Source organism: Eptatretus burgeri, chromosome 9, assembly GCF_056783735.1.
Source record: "Eptatretus burgeri isolate ZD-2024b chromosome 9, Ebu_testis_v1, whole genome shotgun sequence".
Taxonomy (NCBI): domain Eukaryota; kingdom Metazoa; phylum Chordata; class Myxini; order Myxiniformes; family Myxinidae; genus Eptatretus; species Eptatretus burgeri.
In genome coordinates this window covers 86,192,709-86,205,208 of record NC_140969.1, presented here as the reverse complement: position 1 = coordinate 86,205,208, position 12,500 = coordinate 86,192,709, and the positions used below count along the sequence as shown (strand labels likewise).

Below are 12,500 nucleotides of genomic sequence, written 5' to 3'. Positions count from 1 at the left end.
AACTTTTAAGCACTCATCCCAACTCTCTCTTCCTCATCCGTCACAATTTCAATTGTCACCATGCAACTTGTCTGGGTATTGCAACCTCTCACCAGCCATGACACTTCAGCAATGGACGACTGTGACTTCATGGAACTGGGAAAAATCTGGGTTGGAAAGTTCACAGATTGAGTCAAAGGCAAATCCTTCCTTCTGGACTTGGTGATGAATAACTTTCTTGCAAATGTCTCCTGCTCTTTCTTTGCTCCAACTGGTTCATCTGATCATGTGCTTGTGAAAGTAAACATCTCTGGCTATTCTCAGAGCTGCCTCAACACTGGTGAGTCTGGCATTTCACTCAAGCAGATTGGCAGGGACTGTGAGCAGCCATCTCTCTCATACCTACTGCCCCTGATGTTAACTCATCCTGGGAATTTTTCCACAGAAACCTGCTCTCCTACACATATTCATCCCATCTCGTCTTCAATTATCCTACCCTTCTTCCCACCCATGGTACACCAAATCCTATGGTGAGGCAATTGCATTGAAACAATTTGCCTTCTCTTCTTGGAAGGCCAATTTGACTGAATGCAATCTCAGTGCGTTCCAAAAAGTCTGCAACAAGTGTGTCCACTCTCAGGAGAGCCAGAAAACAACTGTCCAACCTCAAGAATATTTTCAAATTTGTCTCTCTCCTCTAAAACCTGATGGCACCTGGTTAAGTCTCTGGAACATGCTCCCCTTCCATCCCTTGACTCTTCAAAAGGCATGACAGCAGACTCCACTCATGAGAATGCTGAATGCCTCAATCTGTGTTTGCTTTCAAATCTTGTGTTCTCCAACCCCTCACTCAGTACTCATCCTTCCTAGTCATAGCCAAATGCTCCGAGACTCTGCCTCTTGCTCCTGAGAAGGTGGAGAAGGTTCTTTCAACCCTTGACCGGATGGCATCAGTTCATGCCCTTAAAAAAATAAAAAATAAAAACCAGCTCTGCTGCTCTTACACATGCTCTCTGATGTTTTCACATTGTCATTTGCATGAGGTCATCTTCCATCTGCTTGGAAATCCACCAACATCACTGCACTTCATAAAATAGGTGCAAAAACTGATCCCCTCAATTACAGACCTATCAGCTTACTACCAATCATCAGCAAGGTCTGAAATCCACAATCACAGTTGATAGGAAATCCTTTATTTTTTCCAACAACCACCTCTCAGATCACCAATTTGGTTTCAGACCAGGTCACTCCACCTCGGACATGCTGCTTGTACTCGCCCAAAGGATGGAGGCCCTCAATGTCAGACATGAGATCAGGGCCATCTCTGGACATATCTCGTGCTTCCGATATAGTCTGGCATCCTACTTTACTCTCCAAACTCTGCCGATAGCATTCAAGGCAAACTATACACATGGCTTACTGATTTCCTCTACTCTCATAGCCATCATCTGGAAATCAACAGAATCCTTTCATCTCCTCTCCAAGTCAATGCTGGAGTGCCCCCAAAGCAGTGTTCTGGGCCCCCATCCTATTCTTGATTTTCATCAATGATCTCTGACTCTCAAAAATCCTATTTATCTATTTGCTGATGACTCCGCCCTCTGGCATGACTCTCACTATATCTTTCCCACTCTCAAGCCATGTTCCCACTCTCACTAGATCTCCAAAAGCACCACTTGGCAAACCCTCCCATCTACTATCTTAACAATTCTCTTGAGGAAGTTGTCAATCATACTCCTGGGTCTCACGATCAGCCATGATTTTTCTTGGGCAAACCACATTTCAAAGTTGGCATCCAAAGCCAGCCACAGACTGAGCATCGTTCATTGTACAAAGTCCTTCCTTGGCACACGTGAACCCCTATCCACCTGCAAGGCCTTCATCGGCAGCTTGATAGAGTACTGCTCTCTCCTTTGGGCTGACTCCCCTGCCTCACACCTTGACACTGTGGAAACAAAGGCCTTTGTCACTTCATCACAGACATCACAAGCTTCTCACTTCATCACAGACACATCAGTGGTCTCTGTCTACCACCTCCCTTCTGGCCTTGCACCCTCTGTTCTTTCCACGTTTTGTCCACGTCAGATTTCTGCAGGGCTCACACTATCAACCCTCTTCTGGTAAAATGACCTAAATCCAGGATCACTGCTCACCTCCTCATTTGCTCCTCTTTTTTTCCCCACCTGTGGAACCAACTTCCACATCCTCTTTAATCTCATTCTTCCCTCCAGGTCTACAAGATAGCTGTTCACCACTATCTCAGATGTCACCCAATCCAAAACCATGATCTTTTCTACCCTCGTTAACCTCACCCAAATCCCTCCTCCTTCCAACTTGCCCTCCTTGGATTTTCCTTTTGTATCCATATTGTCCACCCCATGCATCCTCTGTGTCCATCTTGTCCACCCAGCATGTATGTTTTGTCCTGATCTGTTCATTGTACTAGCTCTTCCACAAGACAACTATGTATACAAAATAATGGATGCAATTTCCCATCAAGGACAACCCCCCCCCCCCCACCACACCTTAAAAATTGGATGTTTCAATTTTACATTGAAATAACCAAATTAACAAGTGAAATCCTTCAATACAGCACGTGTGGTGAAGCAAATGAGTACACTAATGTTAAAATATGCAATTTATGCTTTTTCAGTTGAAAAACAATTAAAAAGCGTACTTAATATTTGAAATGTAAAAATCTTGTTCTTATTGTGATAAGTGTATATATATATATATATATATATATATATATATATATATATATATATATATATATATATATATATATATATATATACATATATACATATATACACATATACACATATATACATATATATATATATATATATATATATATATATATACATATACATATATATATATATATACATATATATATATATACATATATATATATATATATATATATATATATATATATATACATATATATATATACATATATATATACATATATATATACATATATACATATACATATATATACATATATACATATATACATATATACATATATACATATACATATATACATATATAGATATATAAACAGAAGGAATGAAATAGTTTGATACAGTGTGGCAGGGGGCCACAAAAGAATGACGTAAAATAAGAAGAACTTAGCTTTCAGCGTTCGGCGCGAAATGCTATGGTGGGCGGAAATGATGTCTTTCGTTCGTTCGTACATGAGAGGGGAGAGTTTGTTTTTTTCCGTCAAGCAATAAATTCAATGTTTTTCACATATACAACACATTAGAGTAACAAGTTTCCATTGAAAAAAAGCAGTATTGTGTGAATCGAATGTGCAGTTCATGCAGAAACCGGCAAATTATTTTTTTTATTATTATATTGGCCATCTCTTCAGATTTTTCCGGCAGTTGTCGGCCCATGAATACTCGGGTATTTCCGTCAGTTGTCACCATTTCCGTCTAGGTTCCGCACTGCCATCATTGGCTGTCACTTGAGGTGCGTGGGGGGGGGGGACACCAGAGACATTTCAAACTCGGTGCAATTGTATACCAGTGCACGCGCTGGAATAAAAGTGTCAGTAGTGGAGTTGGTAAATTGGAGAAAATAAATATTTCAAGGTAGTATGTAGATAGGGGTGATTATGGTGTCCATAAATAAATAAACATGGTACATTGATTGTGGAGATGGTAAAGTGTACGTATATAAATAAATAATGGTTCCTGAAAGCAAATAAAATCCTGTACGAGTCTGCCAGAAATGTTTTGAAATATTTTCCGAAATTCTGAAATAAGAGCATCCCATGACTTTTCTCTTGTCAAAATCATTTGACATTCCTCATGCCAGATATTATTGCCCAAATGTGAAATAAATCCATCCAGTTATTTTCTCGTAGAGGCTCTGGACCAACAGAGCGATTGATCCCAAAATACAAGCCCACAAATGAGCTACCGCCTGGTTGGGAGCTAAGAAAAGGAAGATGGAGGGGAAGTTGTACTTTCAGTCTGGTTATAGATTCCATTTCAATCAGACGCGATCTTCTCGACTGTGAAAAAACATCTTGAAAAGCGAGAACATCCAGAATGGGTGTATATTTTAACTGAAAAGGCTGCGCCTGTCTGCTAGTTTCCATTATTTCTGGTGGCAAGGCTATGCTGTTGCTGCAGTGCCTTCCAGTATATTAGTTCAGAAATTGAGAATTAGGACAGGGTACTACCACACAATAGCCTACTCTGTTCACAAAACGCCATCAACCTTGAATATCCACAAGTGAATGCGAGCAGGTGTGACAGATGGCCCCAAGACAAAAGGAATGGCAAATTAACTCCACCAAGGGTGAAAGGAGGTTCTTTTCACCCTTGCCTGTGTTTATGTGCAGGATATCTCAAAAAGTTGGACTGATTCGGACGAAAAACTTAGTGGGCAGGTTGCGTGTGTGACAAGGATGAACTGATTCAATTTTTGTGAAGATCTGGACACAACAATTTTTTTTTTTTTAATAATTCTTCACCATTGAGAGATAGGGCTAAACCAATATATAGCATGATATCACAAAAAGTTGTGGATGGATTTAGATGAAACTTTGTGTGCATGATGGGTGTGAGACAAGGCCAAATCGATTCAATTTTGGTGAATCCAGATATGAGAAATATTAATTTTTAAAAGTAATTCTTCATATTGAAAAATTGGACCAAAAATGAGATACAGTATAGCATGATGCTTCAAAAATGTATTCAGCCCAATATGTTCAAGTGGATCAGGCATTGCGTGGCGGAGGTGTGCGCTCTACCGAGTGGCCATCTAGTTCACTAAGGAATGACCAGTCCAGTCTGATGCAGGCCTAATCTCATCTCCCAATCTTCACTTCCATCGCTCCTTGAGCAACCTTCTTCCCCTGCCGAGAGAAAGTTTTTGTTTTCTTTTTTCAAATCATTCAAGCTTTCATCTCAAGTAATTTTATTGTGAAACAACCTGGTGAGGTTTTCAAGATTGCCTTTGTAGATGTGTCTATTTTATATTACTGGTTCCATTGTTGAACTTAATGATGGATTTACAAACCATGGTAAATATGTGTTCATAAACCATGATAAAAAGGCAGAAAATACCTCAAAACTACCAATCCTTGGCATAACTGAAGATTGAGGCCTACAAATCCAAAGCTCAATGGAGGACTCCTTTACCTTACAGGCTGGTGCACCGGTTTCATACCTCACACTTGGGTGTTGTGGAATCAAAAGTTCATCAATAGCATCTGCTACAAAGAAACAAAAGCACAGGATGTGTTGCACTCATTGTAACCAGGTTGGTGGTCTGGTTTCTACCACCTCTTCTGGTTTTGCTCCCACTTCTTTTGAGCCTTCCATCAATCACTCACTTCTCTAGGATGTATATACGAGTATTCTTCCACAAACTACCTCCTCCTTAACCTTGCATAATCAAGGCTTACTACTCAGCTACAATTTTCTCTTCTTCACCCGACTCTTCCCTCCAGGACTTCAAATCAGCACTTCACTTTCTTGGTACAATCAACATGTTATAATTTGGCTTTTGCACAGAACTTTGAAAATTACAGCCTTTTTAATGCGGGTAAGAAATACGAATCTTCTTTACATGAAAAGTGAGTCAATAGGTAATCATCATGTTATCGACAAACAAGACATAACCTTGGATCATCTTGAGGTTTGCATACAATGTTTCAAAAATAAATAAAAATAAATCTGTGTCCAAAGGAAGCAGTTCAGTTTGGCATTTATAATATGAAATAGGCAAAGCCTAGAAACAAATGAAACCTATTAGAACTAAACACAGTGGGTTCGCAAGGTTCTTCTTCAGGTTTGACAGATGGAAGGAAGGACATCGCCAAATACTAAAGTGGCTTCACCGCTTAAAAATGAATAATCAGCTTAAGGTTCCCAGTGATAAAGAATAAAGAGACAAAGTTAACTTTTAGTGAGACTGGACTATGCAACATGATACAAGGTCCGAGAAAAAGGGAGTTCAGAGTTTACGTTCCTATTTGGAATCACACTGAACAAAGATCAGTATTGGTTTCAAACATTTGTTTGGAACTGCCATTGACACCAAGAATGAACAGCCTTTAAAGATTACTTTAGTGCACTCAACTCAATTGGGACGCAGATGTAACATAAAAGTTCAAATGTACTTCTTGGCAGTAAACCTCGTCATGCAATAATAATTAACTCTGCACGCACCACATCCACCACCAGACAAATTATATTTGATCCTATTTCTCACATGTGGAACCTCCTCAACACTCACCTGTCAGCCATTGTGATGACCATCGGTACTTTAACTGCATTGATATTATAATTAGTATTTTGGGGTAAATTTGTTTTGTGCTAGAACTGACTTGATCACTGTAGTCACACATTTACAGTGGCTTCAGAAAGCATTCGCACCCCTTAACTTATTCACATTTTTTGTGTTACAGCCCAAATTTAAAACGGATTAAATTTAAATTTTTTGTCACCAATCTCCACAAGATACCCCATGACAAAATGAAAACCTGTTTTTCGAAATGTTTACAAATTTATTGAAAATTAAATGGAGAACTATCTAATTTACACAAGTATTCAACCCCCTGAGTTAATACTTTGGAGAAGTACCTTTGGCAGAAATTACAGCTTCAAATCTTCTTGGGTATGTCTATCAGCTTTACACATTTAGATTTGTGGATTTTCTCCCATTCTTCCTTGCAGATTTGCTCAAGCTCTGTCAAGTTGGAGGAGGTGTGTCGGTGAACAGCAATCTTCAAGTCTTTCCATAGATTCTCAATGGGATGAGTCTGGGCTTTGGTTGGACCATTCAAGGACTTTTACGGTCTTGTTCAGAAGCCATTCCAGTGTTGCTTTGGCTGTATATTTTGGGTCATTGTCCTGTTTGAACATAAACCTTCACCACAGTCTCAAGTCTTTTACACTCTGAAGCAGGTTCTCAAGGATTTGCCTGTATTTGGCTCCATTCATTGTTCCCTCTATCCTTAAAAGTCTCCCAGCCCTGCCACTGAAAAGCATACTCCATAGCATGATGCTGCAACCACCATGCTTTCCCGTTGGGATGGAGTTGGATGGGTAATGAGCTGCGCTTGGTTTCCCCCAGATGTAAAGCTTTGCATTCAGGCCAAAGAGTTAAATATTCATCTCATCAGACCACAGAATATTTTGCCTCATGCTCTGTCTTTCACGTGGCATTTTGCAAACTCCAGGCATGCCGTTATGTGCCTTTTTCTCAGGAATGGCTTCTGCCTGGCCACTCTCCCATGAAGCCTAGTTTTGTGAAGTATTGGAGACAGTTATCCTTCCGACAGGTTCTCCCATCTCTGCCAATGAACTCTATGGTTCTGTCAGAGTGGTCATCAGGTTCTTGGTCACCTCCCAAACCATGCTCCTTGCCCAGTTGCTCAGTTTGGTTAGACAGCCAGCTCTAGGAAGAGTCTAGGTAGTTCCATATTCTATTTCCTAATGATGGAGCTCACTGTGTTCAAGGGAACTTTCAACACTCGAGAAATTGTCTTATACCCTACCCCAGATCTCTGCCTCCTCACAATTCTATCTCAGAGTTCTATGGCTAGTTTGTTGGACTTCATGGTGGAGTTTCTGCTCTGATATGTGCTGCCAACTGTGGGACCAGAAATAGAAAGGTGTGTTTCTTTCTAAATAATGTCCAAACAATTGAATGCGCCACATATGGACTCCAATCAAGTTGAAGAGACATCAAAAGGATGATCAAAGGAAATTTGATGCAACTGAACTCAATTTGGAGTGTCAAAGAAAAGGGGTTGAATACTTATTCACAAGATGTTTCAGCTTTTCATTTTTAATTGATTTGTAAAAAAATTCATACCAAAAAAATTAAAATGAATCCACTGACATAATGGGGTACTATGTGTAGATCAGTAACAAAAAAATAACAATAATAAAATGTAAATTTAATCCATTTTCAATTCCGGCTGGAAAAACAAAATGTGAAAAAGTCAAGGGTTGTGAATACTTTCTGAAGGCACTGTAAGCTAGAAGATCAAAATATGATATTATTTTAAAGTTGTACACATCAATTTAACCCATATTGCACTTCAAGTCACACTGTTGCCAATGGCAAAGCAAGAATCTCCATTTTCTCTACATCATATGTAATGTTACATCACACATCATTAAGCTGGATACTGATAAGAGGGCTGGGTTCGAATCCCAGCCCAACTATAAACTATCACCTGGTGTGTGAACCAACCCACGGATAGAAGTTAAACTGGGTGTCCCAACTGCCCATATTAGTTGGTGGATGTTAAAGATCCCATGGTGTCCTTCGTGAAGAGCAGGTGAGCTATGGCCAGCACCCTCAACAAATGACAATCTTGCTCTCACCTTGGTCAAACTTTTTCAATCTCAATCTTCCCTCCGGGTCTTCAAGAGCTGTTCACCACCATCTCAGATCATCCCCCATCCAAAACCATTATCTTTTCTACACCTGTTAAACCATCCCATACCTGCTAATTTTGATTCTGTATCCATCTTGTCCACCCACTACTTATTTGTCAGTCTGTCTATTTTCTCCCTCAGCCATGCTGTTGGTATTTACCACTTATATTAAGTTGTGTCCTGATACGTTCTGTGTTATAGCTCTTCCACAAGCCTTGACTGTATCAAAGAAGAGGAAGAGGAAGAAGGAAGAAGAGCGAGACCTTGAGGTCTGTGTGTACGTACCTGCGAATTGTTCAAGAGTGCCTTGACACAGCCAATGAGAGCCGTGTGCACAGGACTCTCAGTTGTAGCAGGGTCCATGTTGTTGTAAAAGGCAAGCAATGATGTGAGGCCATCCTGCTCGATGAAGCGTGTCACAAAACTGTAGAGCACAATGGTGAGGCCATTTTGATAACATTTTGAAGAGAAAATTTTTGTATACATCGTCGATGCTCATGGAAAAGCTAATAACAGTACACTGAACGGACGAGGACACAACAGGACAAAAGGAACAGTTGAGAGATGGAAGAAAAACACCAACAGCAGAGTTTAAGGCAAAATAGAGACTTGGACAGAATGGGTGCGAGTAAGAATGAGGGGCAGGAGAGGAAGCATGTAGTGGACAAGATGGATACAAAGAAGGAAATGTTCAGGAGGCAAAACTGGAAATTTGGAAGGAGGAGGGGGAAGGGGGTTAAACGAGGGTAGAAAACATTATGGTTTTGGATTGGGGAGGATCTGAGATTGTGGTGAACAGCTGTCTTGAAGACCTGGAGGGAAGAATGAGATTAAAGAGGATGTGGAAGTTTGTTCCACAGTTGTGGGGTGGGGGGGGGGGACAGAGCAATGAATGAGTGAAGGTGAGCAGTGATCATGGATTTAGGTAGTTTCACCAGAAGAGGGTTTATGATGGACGATGTGTTCTGCAGAAACATGGGGGTGGAGGACAAAGCACATAATAAGAGCAGAGGGTGCAAGACCAGAAAGGAGTTGGTTGCAGACAAAGACCACCGACATGTCTACGATGGCGAAGTCAGAGACCCATAGACTGAGATTTATCACAGGAGATTCCAATATTCTTGAAGGCCTTGGTTTCCACGAATGAGTTGAGGCAGGGGAGAGCAATACTCCATCAAGCTGCAGATGAAGGCCTTGTAGGTGGATAAGATATCAGATGTGCCAACGAAGGACTTTGCACAATGGAGGATGCCCAGTTAGTGATTGGCTTTTGAGGCAACCTTTGAAATGTGATTTTCCCAAGAAAGATGAAGGCTGATCATGAGATCCAAGAGTTTGTCAACAATCCTCTTGAAGTTCTGTTATTCAAAGTAAGAGGGGGGGGGGGGGAGTTGCCAGACGGTCCTTTCGGAAAGAGATAATGACAGTGTGAGATTTGTCAGGATTGAAAGACAAGTTCCAAGTGTTTGACCAGGTTGTGATTTTGTCAAGGTCTGATGAGAGGAAAGAGGCTGCACCCTGCCTGTCTGAAGGATGAGGGATATCATGGCAGATGGTGGAGTCATCAGCCAATAGATAAAGAGGATTTTCCAGAGTCAGAGATATCATTGAAGATCAGGAATAGGACTGGGCACAGAACACTACCTTGGAGCAATCCAGCCTTGACAGGGAGACGAGATGAAAGGATTCTGTTGAGAACCACATGTTGGCTACGACATTAGAGGAAGTCATTAAGCCATGTGTGGAGTTGGCCTTGGATGCCATAGGCAGACAGTTTGGAGAGTAAGGCAGGATGCCAGACTATCAAAAGCATAAGATATGTCCAGAGAGACTGCCCTGGTCTCATGTCTGACAGAGGGCCTCCTTCCATTATTGGGACAGTAAAAGCAGCACGTCCAGTGTGAAGTGACCTGGTCTGAAACCAAATTGGTGATTTGAGATGAGGTTGGTGGAGAAAACGAAGGATTTCATATCAACAGCTATCATTGATTCCATGACCTTGCTGTTTATTGGAAGCAAGCTGAGAGGACTGTAGTTAAGGGGATCAGTTTCTCCACCTTTTTTATGTAATGCAGTGATGTTGGCAGATTTCCAACCAGATAGAAGATGACCAAATGCACATGATAGGGGGAAAAAGGGCAGAGAGGATATGAAAGAGCAGCAGAGCAGGATTTTAGGACGTGAGCCGATGCCGTCTGGTCCAGCAGCAGAGTCAGAGTCGAGGGTTGTAAACAAGCTTCTCCTTCCTCAGGTGCAAAATACAAAGTGCAGGAGCAGTTGGGTATAACAGGGAAGGATGGGTACCAAGAGTGAGGGGTTGGGGACAAGATTTGAAAGCAAACACAGAAATGAGGCATTCAGCCTTCTCACAAGCTGAGTCAGCTGCGATGCCATTTGAAGTGAGGGAAGGGATGGAAGGAGAGCATATTTCAGAGACTTAACAAGATACCACCATGATTTAGAGGAGGTTGATAACTTTGAAACTTGCATTTCACAATGAGTTTTTTTTATTACTATACTTTTAAGCATTTTATGAAGAATCCCTAGAGCTATTACTAGTGACAATCAGACTTGGTTTTATCACTTCATGGTTTCATTTTTATGGGACCAAGAGATTTTAGTTATACTTGTTCAACATTCACTCCATCTTGTTACATTCACTCTATCCCAGGCAACAAACTATGGAAACAGCAACATGATCAAACCCAAATAAAATACCAAAACTTGCAGGTTGTCATAAATTACATCCAACCAAGCATTTTACCCTCACATCTTTAATGCAATTTCATGGAATATTGGGCATCAAAGAAAAGCTTATGGAAATCCATTTTACTTTTCCTCATTACCTCATAGGCTGCGTCCTAAGAGCAGTCTTCAGGTCTCCCACAGCACGACTTCTTTCCTCCATCTCTGCTGCATCACTCCCCACAACTGGCTGAATCTTCCAGAATGAACATTTAAAAACAACAACAAACAAACAAAGAAAAACTCCACAAGCTCACCCCCAGCAAACAGGCATTCAATGATTGGTTGTCGCCAAATATTAAACAAGTCTATTTCTGAAGGATTTTGTTTAGGCCTTGGGGTCCTCATGCTCAGCATCAAAACTTGCGTAGCTATCAGGTGCAGTCTGTGGCTTGCTTGCATCATTTTCTGTGGGTGCAACTGTGCCACTGATTCAGTGCCCTCCATTATCAGTACACTGGTACTCTTTTTGCAGACATGGATGGATGACAGGCTGAGTCAACCACACCATGTGTTAATTCAACAGCCAACAGACTCGAACTCAAGACCCCAAGATCTTAAGCCATCCATCTTAACCATTGAGCCAACGCCATATTTAAAACTTGTATGGTGGTATGCTTTCTGGTAGTTTGTTTTTGTCTTGTATTAAATACAACTATGAACATGCATACAAAATATCAGGGGAAAAACAAAATGAAAATTGCTTGTTGGAACTCTCAAAGTTTAAAATAAATAAATAAAATAATAAATAAATAAATAAAACAAGTAGAGGTACATTTAAAGTACACCACCACCATGCCAAATAAATCCTCCAGCATGCAGCATTGCCGGAGCACCTTCGGTGCACGGTGATGCCACCATGCAGCACATGGAGACGAAATTGGGAAGGAGCCATGTACAATTATCTATATATTAATACTGAAGGACCAATTTTGTGCTCCTCCTAGCGGTCGCGTCACGGTTTTCTCGGTACTGTGACCTGGACTGAAAGAAACTTCGTACCTGTAAGTGCATCGCACATAGTGGCAATAGTCAAACGTCAACTCTGAAGCAGAATAAACACTTTTCGTTTTACATGGCGACATGTGACGTCACCGCTGAGAGGCGTAAGGACGTCATGACATCAGCAGTCATTCGCTGATGTCATTACGTCTGTCGTCGACAGACCGTCACCGCCGAGAGGTGTAATTCCACTCCTCGAAAATAGCGTCTGCAATGAAAAACCCTCTTCTGCACATGCTGACTACCTCAGAATGTGAATTTGACACAAAAAAAAAAAATGTAACAAGAAACATTGTATCTTCTATATATTAATACTGAAGGACCAATTTTGTGCTCCGTCTGATGGGG

General features: G+C 40.9%; 1 protein-coding gene across 6 annotated transcripts in view; it reads right to left on the bottom strand.

Annotated features, from left to right (window-relative positions):
• The window catches only part of LOC147020531 (disheveled-associated activator of morphogenesis 2-like), a 332,638-nt gene that overhangs the window by 184,493 nt on the left and 135,645 nt on the right, over positions 1 to 12,500 (bottom strand). For all 6 annotated transcript variants that reach the window (XM_085895960.1, XM_085895958.1, XM_085895963.1 and 3 more), the window contains exons 5-6: positions 11,252 to 11,346; positions 8,691 to 8,829 (exon numbers count right to left, since the gene is read on the bottom strand). In XM_085895960.1, coding sequence (XP_085752086.1) covers positions 8,691 to 8,829; positions 11,252 to 11,346 — 234 coding nt within the window. The remainder of the gene's footprint in view (positions 1 to 8,690; positions 8,830 to 11,251; positions 11,347 to 12,500) is intronic.